Raw genomic sequence first — 16,570 nt, forward strand, 5'->3', positions numbered from 1 at the left:
ATAAATTCCATATATATTTTCCATACAACCTTCTTGGGATTTGCTAACATTCTGGGACAAACGCTCCATCTTCCAGTGCCTTGCCAACATTTGCAGCATTCATCGACTCTAGGCGCTTTAGGGAGATGTGTTAAAGAAAACACTGGGGCGGTACCCGGATATATGTACTCTGGTGGTGATACTGGGCTAAGCGGGGTCCCTTTTGGTGAACTGAGGCTTGGTGCCTTGACCTGTCAGGCTACATCGAAGCTCTATTCTCCCCGGGCCCCATCCTGCTGCTCTCATTGGCTCCCTGGCTCCATCCTCTTCTCTGCGCAGACTCCGCCCCTCGCGGCATCTTACAGGAAATCGGTCCAGGGCCCGGCGCCTTCCTACCTGTTGGACTCTGCGAAATCCTCCACCTACCCCCGGAGCAACTGAACCCACCGGGCGGCTGGCACGCCGTGGCACAGGCGACAGATGAAGTGTACTGGTTTCTAGCCTCTGACTCCCACAGCACCCGGCCATGCTGTGCCCCCACGTCCCTGTGTGCTGAGGTGCGCTCTGGGGGACCATGGATTGTTGCCTCTGCGCTTCTGGCTCCCAACAGAGATCTCGCCCCGACCGCCAATGGAGGAGGAGAGTGATGCCCGCAAAATCAACGGCAGTTTCCTGCGCGACCACAGCTATGCAACCGAGGGTAAGGGCGGCTCTCTCGCGACCCGCGTCGCCGCTGCGGGTGTTGGTGCGCCCCCTGCTGCCGCTGGCAGTCAGCTGACCTCTGCACGCTTTATTGTTGCATGTTACATGTACATGCAAAGGGCTAGCTTTCTGCCACACCAGGGTGCCCAAATCCATAATCTGAGTTGCCTGAATTGCACAGCTCTACACACCACTCTTCGCCCACGTTGGACAGGTTTGTCAGTTCAGATGTCTCTGTGTTACGGCCGATGCAGTGGCAGAGCTGGTGGCCATGCACCGATGGGCTGATGGGCATGGGTTAATCAGTGGTCTACCTAGCACCTCAGTGCCACCCTGCCACCCTTCATGCAAGTGGCCCGCCCGTTAAAGCATGTTTTTAGAAGTTTGCTGTGATCGACTTTCTGAAAAGTACATCACGCGCCCGCAAACCCCACGCCAATCTCTCTGCCAGCCAGAGACGTTGGGGGGCGGGGGGGGGGCGCTGAGGGGGCTATAGCCCGGGGTCTTTTGGTTGTAGCCCCGGATAGAAGCTCAGGGGCTACAACCAAAAGCCTAGCTATTCCCGACATTCCCTACATTAGCGTAGCCCGGATCTTTTCCAGACCCAGTGCCAGCTTCTTATCTTGGCCAGATGGCCGCGGGATCATCTCTCGCGGTAGTTCTTAGACTCAAATAGAAGATATATGCGCCGCAGGGGCCGTGGTGGCGATTTCATCACCCAATGCACATCCCTGAGATGTAATCGCAGCTCTCCCTCCGGGTCGACATGCAAGGCAAGCCACCTCATCTCCCGGGGCGACATGTCATTTATCTAGCGCATATATCTGTCTATGTGCTTTAATGTTTTGTACACTGCTGGCGAGGCACTTGCGCAAGGTGCGCAGCGTTTTGAGGTCTCATTCGGCGAAGAGGAGAGGGGGGCGGGGGTTGCTTCTCAAGGTTTTTAATGTGGATGCGTATGTACCGCTGAGCTTTGGGGTGCGTGGAAAAACTCATTATATATCTGGGGATTAAAGGGAATCAGTAAAGCGCCCCGCGTTGTGCGCATGCGCACTGGAAGATGCCGCTGCACGAGGCAGCCTTGGATGTCGGGATTAGCCGAAGGCGGATTAGCGCCGTCGCCGATTCCATTACACCGGGTCCGGGCGCAGCCGCCGGTTCTTGCATTTGATATCATATCTATTGTGGAGCAGAGATGGACGGGGACACCTGACCTGCACGCAGCCGAGTGTGCGCCCCCCCCCCCCCCCGCTACTCCGGCAAACCTCCCTCTCCTCCCCCCATTAGCGAGGTGCAGTGTGACCTGGATGCGGGCAACGGCCTGGAAGGCAGTGACTAGTCGCATATGTTATTGCAATTGAAACCACCGTGTGCGGCCATTTGCATGGTCTCTTGGCTTTCTGCAGCATCTGGAAAAGAAGGGTGCAGGGTTTGCTTAGTGGGGGGCAGAGTTATTAACCCAACAGCGGCTCCTGTTCTCTTATGTGCCCGACCAGGAAGGATCGTTCTTGCAGGACGGGCTTCATTTACAGCCAACGTTAACAAATAAATACAAAAAATGCAGTGTTTCTGTGGCAGTCGCTTGCCTTCGAAGATAACACTGGGCAAAGTAGGGGGCACAAGAGGGCAGTGGCACAACAGAAAAAGATCTTGGGATCAAGAAAAATTATGACTATGCCTGTGGGCAGATGGGAGAACTCTTGGCATGACAGCACAGAGACCCACGGTGCCACACCGTGCCTATATAGATGTATAGGTATGCATTGTTATGTAGTAAAGCCTAACCTGTTAGTGGTTAACTTGCAAGCCCATTCGCAGTGCAGTGCTCTATAAGCGCAAGCTCATTTCAGTATAAGTATTTGCAATTTAGCGGCTGTGTGGACGCAGTGGTGCTTTATCCGCGAACTCGATGCGGGTTTTCTGCAGCGAGTGACACAGGGATCTTGGCGCAGAGCCCATTTTCTGAGGGCAAAACCTTCCGCTTTCTGATGCCACGCACTTTCCGAACGAGAGATCGCGAACCCGGGCCAAATCGAGCCCACGCGCGTTTCCGAAACTCCCAACTCCCCGCACGCACGGAGAGTCCGCCGTGCGCGCGCTTCTCTCCTCTCGGTGCTGCGCGGCGGCTTCGCGTTCCCCCACGCAGGCGCCCCGGGAACGGCAAGAGTTAACGGGGCTGGCAGGAAATGCGCACGATTCTGCGCTCATCGCTGCGCCCACACAGCTGGAACCCGGCCACGCTAGCCGCCTCTCCCGAGCAAAACACACAAAGCCGAGCACCGAAAGATCGCAGCCAGTGGAAATTAGCTGCTCGGATCGCCATTTTCTTGAAGTGTTTAGACCTTGACGCCGTTTGCCATCCAATAGCTCATGCCCGTTGCTGGACGCAGAGGAGACCCACCCGCGCGGGGACCAGCGCTGGATTCCCGTGTGTTTCGGAACCCCGGCTTTGTAGAATGCCATGTGCCGTCTTTGCTGAGCAACACACACACAGGGTCCTGTAGACTCCTCTGCCGAAGACGTTTTCAGAGAAGGTGCCCTCATGAAAAGCCTGTTGGACTTAAGTGAGTACCCCAGAAATAACGCATTCATGAATACAGGCAGGAGGCCTCGTCATCGCATCCTTCCAGTGTGCAAGGACCGGCAGCGCGTGTGAGGCAGGAGGCAGGCACATGCATGCCGCGTACATCTGTGTATGCACTCGGAACGCTTCGTCCACAGCGGCTCCTTTGGCGAAACCCGTGTGTGCTGCGCCCCCGTTAATCCATCTCTTAAATACGACAATGACGCTCTGTTGTTTCTTACGCAATGTGTCGATTGCTGCGCGTAATTACGCCGCTGTGCGTAGTATATATACACTGCGGCGTCAAGCGTGCATTGATCTCGCTTCCTGACCCTGTCCGGGTTGATCTGCTTGTACCGTGCATGCTCGCTCTCAGCCACATGCTATACACGTAGTAGCTTAACATGAATGCACACATTTGGCAGGCGGGGGAGGGGAGGTATGTAACTCTTCATGGTATGAATCCGGTAGGGGAGGCGAGGAGCGTATTTTAGAGTCCTCAGTGCGACTCTAGGGCGAGGGTTCAGGGGATAGAGCACGCCGGAGCCTCCAGAGGAAGTGATGTATCGACCGGGTGCTTAATGCATGAAACCACCTCACCTGGGAGCTGTCGCTCTGGGCCAAAACAAGGAACAGCCCACAAGCATTGGCAAAGCCAATCATTTTCTCCTTTGCATAGGTGTTGCAAGCCCTGCTCGTTCGAGCAGCTCCGGCTATTATACCCCCCCCCCCCCGAGGTACAGTTTTGGTACAGTGCTGCCACTGATTGTCGCCGCTTGCTATCTCACACTAGTTTTGTTCATCAAAAGCCCAGGATCTCACGCCATTGCCAGGTTCTGAAAATACGCTCACGTCATTTGACAGGCAGGGGAGGAATTGGGCCAGAACAAGACAGAACTGCACCCCTGTCTTGCCGGAGCACCGATCTGTGTAGACATAAGGCCCAAACGCCCCCAAGTTGTGGAAGTTCCCTGCCCCTGACTGCCATGCGCCTCCTGAATGCCATCACACGTCTTCACAGACTGCATCTCAAGGCCATCCTTTGCCCAACAGCCCAAACACAAACAACAAAACTGTCCCAAACTGTATATATGTCTCAGGCTTTGCACATATTTTATTGTCAGGTTGATTCTTCCGACAGGGGAAATGAGCACCATACCAAGCGTGCATTGCATGCTCAAAAGGAATGCACGCTTCAACTACTGGCACAGGCCTGTTTGATAAATTGGTGGTCATTCTTAAGTTCCCAAAATGCACTTTGTTTTTATGCATAGCAGCCAGTATCCTATATTCAGATCATGCACATCATTTGACACTTAGCTCCGCCCCCTCAGTTCCGCCCACACCACTGACAATCCACCCTTCCCGCCCCACGTGTAAAGGGGAGGGGGAGTTCCCCCTGTAAGTGTTGTCCATTCCCAGCACTGATGACAAGCGTTGCTATCATATGCCAGCTGTTGCCATTTAAAGTGCGGTTCTCACACCAATGCTATGGATTGTCATTCATTGCAAAGGTCCCCCCTCTGTTGCCCCTGATTGTGATCAACTGGCCATGTTGATGACAATCGGGGGCATTTCTTCGCCATGTATTGTAAAGCTAGATTGAGATGTGAACAAATGAAGTCGCGGCTGCAACACTCACTATGTCTTATGCTCTATTGAAAGGCCCTGCTGACCCGGGGAACTCTGTGCCGCGTGTATCCCTTTGCAACACACCACTCAGTGATACTCGTTGCACAGCGTATGTCCAGTGGATATCCTCAGCCCTCTGCCACGTACATGAGATATGTAGGCCATTGGATGGTGCGCCTCCAGTCAACCAAAACTAAACAAGCCTGACTCAAACGTAGGAATAAGTATGCAGTGTGAGCAAAAACAGAGCTGGAGGCTAAGGTGAGGCAGTGGCATTCTAGAAGGCAGATGCATAGACAATTACATGGGCCCAAAGGTCCCTTGCTGCTTAATATTCCCACGGATTTAGTAAGGATACAATGCATGAACATTCCGAGTAACCCAAGACATGTCCGACTCGCCCTTCAGGGCACCATCACGCAGGGTTTGCAAGACACCCCAATGGGATACATGTACCTACACCAAATCAAAGTGAAAATGATCTACATAGTCGGTGGTTATCCTGAAAAGCCGAGCTGGCTTTAGCTACTCAGGCTTGATTTGGAGACCCTCTTTGTATGTGTACTTTATTCAAGCCCCCGAACATACATGTTGATTTAGGGCCTGAGTCATGGATTTTTTTTGCACAGTGCAAAGTGACTTTTCCCTGGTGCAAAGTGACTCTGCACTGCCAACAAATACCCTGAATCACTTTAGACTGGCTTTACATGGCAACATACATTTTGCACTATTCTATGAATCAGGGTGTTTGTTGGCAGTGCAAAGTCACTTTGCACAAGTGAAAAGTTACTTTGCACTGTGCAATAAATTCCATGAATCGGGCCAAACATTTTGCACTGTTCCATGAATCGGGGTGTTTGTTGGCAGTGCAACGTCACTTTGCACCAGTGAAAAGTTACTTTGCACTGTGCAAAAAATTCCATGAATCAGACCCTTAGTCACTGAACGGCATGCATTATATCTTTGCTTTAGTGCCACGTCGTTCAAAAGGCGGCTGGTTTCAAAGAGCAGGTTCTGAACCCGAATGCAGATGCAAATGTGATTCCTTCATGTGCCACACTGCACCCCGGTCCCACTTAGACCCACGGTTTCTCCCTCAGGGGCCTGCTGATCAGCATGCCCCTGCCACCAGGCAGAGATGTCCCTGCACGGGTGGCCAAGAAGAGGCCTTCTTCAGTCAAGCATGGATGTTCCTGTGGCTGGAATGCTCCCTGGCTAGGGGCCCAACTCAGCAACAAGTATGGCTAGCAGCAGTCGTCAAGACCCCAGTTATTAGGCATTGGTGCCCCTACTATGTTACTGATGTCCTTGGACCTCTCAGCGGCTTTCGATTTGATGGAACATCAACTCTTCCTGGAGAGGTTGGAAAATAGAGCCAATTTTAGTGCTAGTGCAAGAAACTGGATGCAGTCTTTTTTAGGTTCAAGAACAATTTGGGTATGCAGTATACAAGCAGAGGCAGACCCAGTAACTATGAGCTACGGAATACCTCAGGGAGCTGCATTGTCACCTATTTTAAATAACTTATTCACAGTCCCTTTCTTTGATGATCTAGAAAAAAAGAATATATGCTTCTCGAACTACGCTGATGATTTTCAGTGCCTTATTACACTCTCAGGGGACTACGATCAGGATGCCACTATGGTAGCTGACATTTATGATTTAATTCACAATTGGATGCATGTAAACGGTATGGCCCTGAATCATGGGAAAACAGAGCTAATGTTGGTCGCTCTAAACCAAGACTCAGCAAGCTGACATCAGATTACCAAACATTTCATATTGCAAACCATGACATTTAGGTGAAGGAAAAAAATGTAAATCCTTCGAGTCCCTTTCGATCAAACCCTGAATATGTCTGGTGTCATCATCCGCGTATTACATTAGGCTTCCAGCACACATAAGACCATTTCTGTCACAATCCAGGTGTGAGACCATTGCCAGAGGTATTGTATCCGCAAAAATAGATTATTGTGGATCACTCCTCATTAGTATGAGTAAAGCCGAATTTACCAAACTTCAAGTGGTACAGAATAGCGCTATAAGAGCAATCGTGGGTTTATGTAAATGTGCACGTGTATCGGAGGTAAGAAGAAAATTACATTGGTTGCCAGTTGAATAAAGGGTTGAATTCAGACTTCTCACCATTACATTTAAGGCTTTATCCGGTGATGCACCTCCTTACATTTTAAATATATTAAAAACCAAGCAGGAGTCGCGCTCACTTCGTTCTAATGGAGATAGGAACCTACAGGTACCGAAAACCTCCTTGGAACTGGTGAGAAAGGGTGCGTTCTGGTGAAGTACCCCCATTAAATGGAACGCGCTACCACCCTCTATAAGAAACTGTGGGATGATCAAGGAATGTAAAAACAAATTCAAGACGCATCTTTTTAAATAACTTGGGTTAAACCCCCATTTCCTTTCGGGAAGAGCTTGGTTCACGATCTGCACCCGTATGCACCCGGGCCAATTTGGTTGCACATAATAAATAATAATAATAATACTTGCAGAATGTCAATTCTAATGCGTCTCCTCCTAATCAGTAAACATGGCGCAACGCAATTATCGGAAGCAGGCGGGCAGAATCAAAATGTGAAGTGAATATTGATTCCTGAGCCTATTGCAACAACAAAAAAGCATGGCTTTTCACACTGTATTGGAAAACGTGCCAGGAGCGGTCTTTTTTTCTATATGGTTATTGATAGATGGTTTTATGAAACACAATCACACTGTATTGGAGAACGTGACCGTGCGCGCTCTTTATTCAGTCTTGTCTATTGATGCGTGATTTTATGAAACCCATTGAAATGTTGCTATCTGCTGGGCTAGGCCGATGATCCCAGTGTGGGTGTTGCCCAAGAAGCGAGCCCAGAGAGGTGGAGACCAGCAAGTCTCAGCCTGCTGCCCCCGAAAGACTGGCAAGGCCAGTGCAGAATTTGGCATGTGACTGGCAACCCCAGACCCACCATTCAGAGACCGGGGCTTGTGGTTAAGACTCTTGATTTCCCTCTAGGCCAAGATACCACTGCCGACATGAGTGAAGAGTTAAGGAGAACCACATACACATGTTATACTTTTTGCTTCTGTTGAGTGGAACATGTTGATTGTTATTGCATTTGAAGGTGTGCAGCGCACATATGGTATCAGGCTCTCAGATCCTAGGTGCAGTACCAGGGCAACCGCGAGGACACCAGGGTGTTATTTCTAGGAGAACAAGCTGGCATTGAGATTTTTTTTTTTTATGGCACAGGTGACCATATATTGTCGGATTTATGGTGCGAATTGAGTTTCAGAACTTGGCAGCATGAATGGGGTCTCGGCCTACTCTGCAGGCTTTAGGTACACGTCAGCCCTTACACGGCTAGATGCCTCAGGATCTAGAAGGGTGGTTTGGGGGTGCAATGGAATGAACTTGGAGAATACCCATTCAGTTGTGAGACTATGGAAGACTTTATAAACGATGGGCAAGACGTTGGACTTCAGTATTGTGTTTGCAAGTAACCTGCGGAGGGGTGGGGGGTGGCCTGGTGAGATGTTGCAGAGCCCGTGTTTGTTGTGATACATGTAATGCTGGCTTGAAAGCTAGCAGCTGGGTAATTGGGATCCACAGAGGTCATTGGGGAAGGCAACGCAGCCTATAGTAAGAGGAAGTCAGATGCAGGGGGGGGAAGTTCAATAACTGTGAGGAAGGACATTCAAGAACTGGAGGAGGGGCAAAGGTAGTGGGAGAAATGGAAGACAGTCGTGATGATGATGGCAGGTGTATTCCCGGAAGGGCATGGTATGTAATTAAGGCCGAAGCTGTGGTAGGTCTGGGTGGGTACAGAGGTATTAGAGGAAGGGTATACATTAAGAGCGGGGTATACAGGTGATTAAGGAGTATGCTAAGTAAAAGGATGCAGGCGAGGCAGAGGCAGATAAATAAGTAGACAGAGAAATAAGGCAGTGACAAGTGCAAGGGAAGAGTGGAGGGGGTGCATCTGTGGATGGGCAGCAGGGGTGATCAGGGAAGGGACAGAGGTGGTTCAAAGAGGGCAAGGTATTCTTAGGCCAAGAGTGGGTGGATGGTTTAGAAGGAGGAAGGCAGAGATTGTCCTGGAAGTGGGTGGTTGAGATAGAAAAGGATATTGCAGAGGGGGAGTGTCTTAGGCAGATGATGTAAAGGAGATTACACAATGGGGAGGGGGATGGGGATATGGAAAGAGGAGGAGGTCATTCAGGAAGTGGACAATTTAAGTTGAGAGAGGGAGTCAGGGTTTTGAGGAAAGAGGGTGAAACTAGTACATACATTGGATTGGAAGATGACCATGGGGAAGATGACCATGGGAGGGAGTGTTGTAAACCCAGGTAGTTAAGAGACAGAGCAGATTAAGTTAGTGGAAGGAAGGGCACTGAGCGGAAGCGAGAGCGGCTGCTCAAGGGTGGGAGGCTGTGGTAGTAGAAAGTGAGTAGTGCCATTTTACGGAGGGGTGAACGGCTGGTATTTGGAGGAATGGAATAGGGTCGCACATTGTGCTGCACGGTTAGTTAAATAATTGTAGGTGAATTGAGGCTGACTAAAGGCAAAAGGATAATTCAGGGTGTGGATTCAGGGGTGGTGAAGGTGTCAGATTGAGAGCAACCGACACAGTCTGTTCTTCCAGTCATTAATTCTACACTTACACCACGATCATTTCACTTTAATAATCTACTAAGTACTATATTATCACAAAACCCCAATCTATCAAATCAGATATGTCTAAACATGATTGCGTTCAATTCTCCAGCACTGGTGGAAAATGTAGGTTCCGGGGGGCCCAGTAGTTTGCGATGTCTGGTGACAGTGTAGGAGCGCCTACGAGGCTCTTGTGTGTTGGCGAAAATGTCACTGGAAAAGCAGTACAAGGTGCAAGTGGTTAATGCTTGGAGCAGAAAGGAAGGTTGTGTGGAGCATTTATGTCAAGTTCTCAGTCATTGGCTAACTTTTGGGAGTGGTTGTCATTAGCTTCTGTGGCACCTCTGTATGTTCCAGTTACAGATCAGTAAAGACCCACGGAAAGCTGCTACCCCAAGCCTAACTGTGAATTTTCAAGGCATGGGGCCAAACTCCCACTATTTTAAGAGCCAAGCCGGCCCAACTAAAATCTCCTGTTGACTAATTTATTGTGTCAACGAGCCATTGTTTAGGGCCCTTTGAACAACTGTCCCTTTTGCTGGAATGTGCAGGCTTTGTTTGCATGACCTTCCTGAGAATATCCTCTTGAAACCATCTCTGGGTGGACAGGAGACATTTTGTCTGTACTGCTCTGACTGGCAGAGAAAGTATCAGGCCAGTTGCTGTGATAATAACATGGCAGAAGAGTTTACATACAGTACCCCCAGCCACTTATTGAAATGGTATCCATCCGAGTAACGAATCCCCAATGGACTAACATGTTAAGGGCCTCGAATAAGAGAACCCAGATACTGCTCCCATGCTGTCACTGGTTTACCTAAGCCTCGGCTTTAACAAGAAACCTTTTTGTAGAGATTTAAATATACATTACATTTTGTTTGTACACAGATAATCTGTTCCACATTGGAAACATATGTTCTGCATAAAGCTTAATATATCCTTATAGATAGACAGAGGGAGGGGTCGTTAACATGGTCTATGATCTGCTTTGCCTCCTGACATAATTTGGGGAAGGCTCTTTATCCCAAGAGATGATAACCCTTCCCACGGTCTCTGAAGCTATTAGCACAGTGTGGTAACAGCAATATAGGGTTTTGTGTTGTGGTGAAAGAAAGAATGCTAACTTTACAGTGCGCAAAAGGTGCAGGGTAAACATGCCTGTACATTCACTGTGGTTTTATTTTGTAGTATTTAAATAACCAGGTTGTCTTCATAAGGTAAGCATTTTAATTTTAAGCGTGACTGAACAGATTTTGTTTTATCATGAGCAGGCATTAGTTGTAATGTACAAGTTAACCATTTCTCTATGCAAAAGTGAAAGCATTTTTCCATGTTTTAGCTTTCACTTTGATGCAGTAATTTAGAAGAAGGCTGTCTCACATTGAGGGTGCAATGAAAAAAAAACTACTCCCAAAGTCTTGTTGGAAGACATTGTGCGAGGAAATTGCATTGTTGCTTCTGGATTTCTTTCTGTTGTTCTCCGTCTGATACTGAAGTCGGAATGTTCAGAATGTGATCAATGCCTGTAGTTATTGACTCCACTCTGAACATGCCGATTGGCTGAGAGGAGGTCAGAAATGACACCCATTTGCTGATTAAATGTAAGTTGTGAAATATGGCTATTGGATGAAATTTTGTTACATTAAATTATTGAATCCAGTCCCTTATATTAACCTATGATTCCGGAGGTAAAAGGAAGCAAATATCTGCTTGCTCTTTCTTTCTTTCTTTCTTTCTTTCTTTCTTTCTTTCTTTCTTTCTTTCTTTCTTTCTTTCTTTCTTTCTTTCTTTCTTTCTTTCTTTCTTTCTTTCTTTTTTTTTTATTTTTATTTTTTTTATTTGTTATGGTTTATATAAACCTTACCAAATATTTAAAAGAACACACTTTCTCAAACGTATTTACACAACTTAGACATAAAATAACTACCAATCACATAAGAAGAAATGCAAAATCAAGTACAAAGAGAAAGCACAAATAAACAAGGAAAAAAAAACAGCAAAAGACAGAGGTCACCAAATAGGATTAACATTCTCTCCCATTAGATACAGTCGATACCCTTTAAAAGAGATCACAAACATTTCTCAAGAACGTTGTAACCCTAATGTTTAAATTGCCTTTGCTACAATGGAGCATTCTATACCAGATGAAATCCCTATCCACATTAGCAGTATTCGATACATATTGACTGAAGTATAGAAGTCTTTCGGCCTTGAGTGCCGGACACACCAGCAAAATATGTTGTAGATTCTCAACCGTCCCCTCTACACAGCAGAATCTACACCAATTCCAAGACCCTTTCACAATCGATCTAATGGAATTGATCTGGTTTGTAGCAATGACATTAAATCTAAAACGCATAAAATCATTTCTTATCCGTTTACTGGGATATTTGACTAAATACTGTTCCATGACTGGCAACCATTTATTCAATGCACATACTTGATGATAGAGTTTAGAGTCCAGGATTTTATTTTTTGTATGTAACCAGTCAAACCCCATCACACTTTCCTTCACCCGTGTGGCTTTATTATTAAGAGAGGTTACTGACATACCTAGAGATTTCAGAGTCTTTAAAGTTTCAGCATTCAGCTCTTGTATAAAAGGGTTACCAATGTCCTGACCTACACAACAGTAGAGTGTATTCATTTCACTAGACATACATTTCCTCCACAGCTTTAGTCTTTTACAGGTTACGTAAGCCAATAAAGAGTTTAGACCAAATTCATACAGAATTAACTCAAAAGGGATTGATTTAGGTAGAAAATACAAAACCGATTTCCAAATGTAACTCTCCGTGGACAGCCAATCCCCCTCGTATTTTAGAGACTGTAATTCCGCCCCATAAATTACTCTAGGGATGACCTTTTTCGTGTAGAATTCTCTCAGAGGACTCATTGTGAATCTGCCATATCTGGAATCGATGACTCTCATTTGACGGATTGCAATGTCCGCCTTGAATCTAAGTTGAGTTCTAAATACTGATCTTAAGTTGGACCCTGATATAACAAAACCTAAATATTTAAACACAGACTGGGCTCTAAGACGGGAATAACCACATGACCAGGTAAGCGAGTCCAGCTTCTTATTTCTGTTGCCCAAACGAACTATCACAGTTTTAGCCGAGTTAATCTTCGAGTTTTTCTTTCTTTCTTTCCTTCTTTCCTTCTTTCCTTCTTTCCTTCTTTCCTTCTTTCCTTCTTTCCTTCTTTCCTTCTTTCCTTCTTTCCTTCTTTCCTTCTTTCCTTCTTTCCTTCTTTCCACTTATGCAGGAAGTAAATACTGTTTCAAAGCGCCCACAGGGCAGCAGGGAGGGGGATGTGAAATTAAACAATTAACAGAGTTAAATACATAAGAAATATTAGGTGCAGTGGGTGGGGTTTCAAAGGGATGTTGGTATGTTCATAATTGGCAACATTTCCTAGTCTGAATGATGTGGTAAGTCTGACTCAGCAGATGACTGTCGAGAGCATTACCTGAGTCATGGGTACAGCCCATGACTCACTCCATGTGTGGTAGCTTATCGAGGAAACCTGAGAGTGGTAACCAGGGGAGATCTGAGCAACTGTTAAGCCCCCGAATTGGCAAAATTACAGTAAGCACCTTACCTTCACAAGTACTCCGTTAACGGTGTGAAAAAGAACTGCTCTTCCAGATGTCCCAAGAGTCTCATAACAAGAGCTTTCTAGTTCCTTGCCGTCAATGGGTAAGAGGGTGGGTATCGGTTTGTATTTGGATAAGTCTTCTGCATCCAGATTAGTCTTCTGGACAAGAGATACAGTGATTGTCAGCTCAAATTGTTTTAAACACAGTTGATCACTTGCCTTCAATGTAGCATCATCACTTCGCAACATACAAGGTTAAAACATATTCTATTTTATTCTAATTCAAAGTGAGGGAAACGAAAGTGAAGAAATGGCAACCTAACAGCCATACCATAATGATGGCGACAGACGTCGATGAAAAGTGAAGGTTGCCATTGGACATGCATTGCCACAGTAGAGGCTTCCCATCAGTCAAGCTTTCTCGTGCTAAAGGATTGGTTCTTTGGTACATCATTTAGTGTCCTGGTTCCCCGTGTTTGACCTCCAGAACGTTTTGTGGATGTCAGATCTATTTTCAAGTGGTAACTCTCCATTTCCATGTCCTGGATTGGATTCTTTAAGCAATTCCAATCCCTTCTAATTTAATCAGAGTTGTACCAATCAGTCCTCTTATAATGCCAGAATTTTTGTTTAAAAATGGCTGTCATGTTTTTCATGTTTTGGCTCTCTGCCCTGGTTAAGTGGCCGGTTTACTAGCTCCCTCTCTATTGGTGGGCTGAAGTCCAAAATTTGCTTCTGGAGCCAAACAGCCCATCATTCTCTCAATGTATATCATTGGCTTCCCCTCCAGACCAGGATACTGTTCAAGACTGCCTGTATCATCTACAAAGCAGTCACGAGTAGCACACCAGTGTACCTGGCGGCTAAGTTCCACATTTCTGGTGCCACACGCTCCTTGCACAGCCAACGGACCAACCGGCTTCAATAACAACTAGTCCGCAAAGGGAGATCCCGCAAACAATCCTTCTCTTACCGTGCACCCATCGTCTGGAACTCGCTCCCAGTATCAACTCAGAATGCACCCACAATTCTTCAATTTCGCAAATCTTTCAAAACGTGACCTTTTCAACAGCACCTGGTCAGGGACTCATTCCAATGGATGCACAGAACGCAACTGCAATATGGTTAAAAGATGCCCGCCCAAATGGTGGCTACCCAAACCGTGTGCTGGACTCCGCTGCTCTTGAGTCAGGTTCACGCATTCAATAATAACATAAAAAAAGAAATGTTCAATCTACTTATATCTTATATGGTTGACTTTGTGCTATTCAATATTGCCATTTCAAATCTAATCAGTAGATTTATTTTGGTAGAATTGGTATTCATTAAGTTTTGACACATGCACAGACCGAATCAGGGAATTCTTCAAAGAACCAGTTCAATACTAGTGGAGCACCTATGGATGCATGTGCATTGTAACAATTTATTGAGAAACCACCCTCAACACTGGGAGTTCCTACCCTCCCCACTCACGTGGTTATGCAACAAACTGTTTAACAGATTCTTTTTTTAGCCCTTTCTCAGACGAATATCATTGGATCCTTCCCCCCCTGAGATAACAATGAGCAAAGAACCAGGTCGGTGTACGGAAAATATATTGCTATATATTTAAATTAAAAGTAATAGAATTTAGTATGAACATTTCAAAAACCATTTTATCCGTGGCACAACACAATCAACACATTCAACTTCTCTAAGCATTAATACATTACAAAAGTGAGTTAAAAAGAACACAATCACAATTCTTAACTTTCTGCAAATTTCACTTCACAAAATAATTACACTGACAAAGGCACTTATGTAATGTTGTGCAATTTTGATTTTCCTGCAAGCTTAAAATGGTAGCAGTAGGATTTCAAGATTGGTAAAAATACATATGGCAATTATAATTTTGCCCACAACTTTGGTTTAAAATGAACACAGTGTGATCTATCACTTTGTTGTTCAGACCCCCCTCTTGCTTTGGTCTAGGTTGGGAAGTCGGGCAGAAAAATTGGATTGCTTTGGAGAATTTTGGATTTCAGGCCCCCCCCTTACTGAAAGGCTGGTGTTGGGGGAAAATGGATAAAAATGTTGGATTGATTTAAGAGCAAAGACGCCCCTATTCCTTATAGAAGTCGGGGTCAGCTGGACAACAAGGCTTACCCAATTAAATTATAGGCTATAATTCTGAGAACACACTGGGAAGTGAGCTTTGCTAATTTCGACTTTTAACAAAATTCACCCCCATAGTGTTCTGCCAAATGGGGAATTAATTACATTAATATTTTTGGTTACATAGGCTAAGGATCTACACAGTTTTGCCCCCCACCCACTATAAAGGGAAAAGGTTCAAGGCCAGCAGACTCCCCAACCTTTCGTTTGCCCAGGGCTCAGTTCTACTTACATAGCAAGCCTATGTTTAAGGAAAGCCAGCTGCATCTCAGGACACTCTGGAAAGATAAGGCAGGGGTCGGGTCACTCCACTCTCAAACTGGCTCCCGCTCTCCACTATAGGACCCAGTCAGCTTTGAGGCCTTCCTAGAGATAGACAGCTCCACCCAGATGCACTCTCAGCAATCTCCTCTGGTGTCTCTTTAAAGCTGTCAGATTGTAAGTTTCAGCTGCCTTCCTGATGGTCTGTCTTTTCTCTCCGTCCTCCTGTCTTTCTCCCTTTTCTGTCTGTGTCCCTGTGTCCTAGTGAAGTCGCCCTTATATAGCAGCTATGACACCACCAATTTTACTATCTTGGGGAAGTACGCTGCAGTAATCCTTGCCCCTAGGATTGGACCATTGACCTTCTCTCTCCTTCCAAACCCAGCCTCCAAGTCTGGATTGGCTTACGGGTCTGGATCAACATTTAGCAATTCCCTTTTGTCCTCATCCTATGTTCTCCTTTCAACCTTTTGGAAAAAAACTAGTTATGTATCACAACGTCATCATTTTACCAGTAACTGCCATTCTACACATATTTTCTGCTTCCACTAATCATGGGTCATTAGATAAACCGCCCACCAAATCTGTAGCATGGCCATGTGGCACCTTTCTGCTGTTTCCGTAAAAAGCACAACAGTTATGAATATGTAAGTTATCAAGCATATCCCTAATTTCAATTTCCACCCGCTCACCAACTCCCACATTTGGAACATGTTCTGATCAGCCAGAAACCTAGTTTAACTGTCCCTTACAATTCCCAGAGTCACAGGAAGATGAATTTTATATCCCCAAAATTGTGTGGAAATTACATTAAAAATGGCACATAGATGAAATCCACCCGCCTTATGATGGCTGAGAAAAAGGCCTAAATGATAATAGTACTTTTAAATAAATTGTGAATCTTCCTGTAGGACAAATGGCAATTTCTGCTTCCGGCCATTTGTTTTCACTGGGTCAGCCTGAAACTTCATCATTCTCCTTTGTATTGGATGCTTGCTCTTTGAAGTGGGTGCCCCCAT

At 46.1% G+C, this 16,570-nt stretch overlaps 1 protein-coding gene across 3 annotated transcripts in view; it reads left to right on the plus strand.

Annotated features, from left to right (window-relative positions):
- The window catches only part of PPP2R2B (protein phosphatase 2 regulatory subunit Bbeta), a 1,057,189-nt gene that overhangs the window by 622,138 nt on the left and 418,481 nt on the right, over positions 1-16,570 (plus strand). Inside the window, exon 1 of one of the 3 annotated variants that reach the window (XM_069652437.1) lies at positions 336-679. The exons of 1 other annotated variant lie outside the window; for it this stretch is intronic. In XM_069652437.1, the coding sequence (XP_069508538.1) occupies positions 610-679 (70 nt within the window). In that variant the 5' untranslated portion in view covers positions 336-609. Of the gene's footprint in view, positions 1-335; positions 680-2,885; positions 3,246-16,570 lie in introns of those variants that run through there. One more of the 3 variants, XM_069652438.1, reaches the window with a different exon arrangement.

The sequence above is a fragment of the Ambystoma mexicanum genome, chromosome 3p (genome assembly GCF_040938575.1).
Source record: "Ambystoma mexicanum isolate Mex_15411 chromosome 3p, UKY_AmexF1_1, whole genome shotgun sequence".
Lineage (NCBI taxonomy): Eukaryota > Metazoa > Chordata > Amphibia > Caudata > Ambystomatidae > Ambystoma > Ambystoma mexicanum.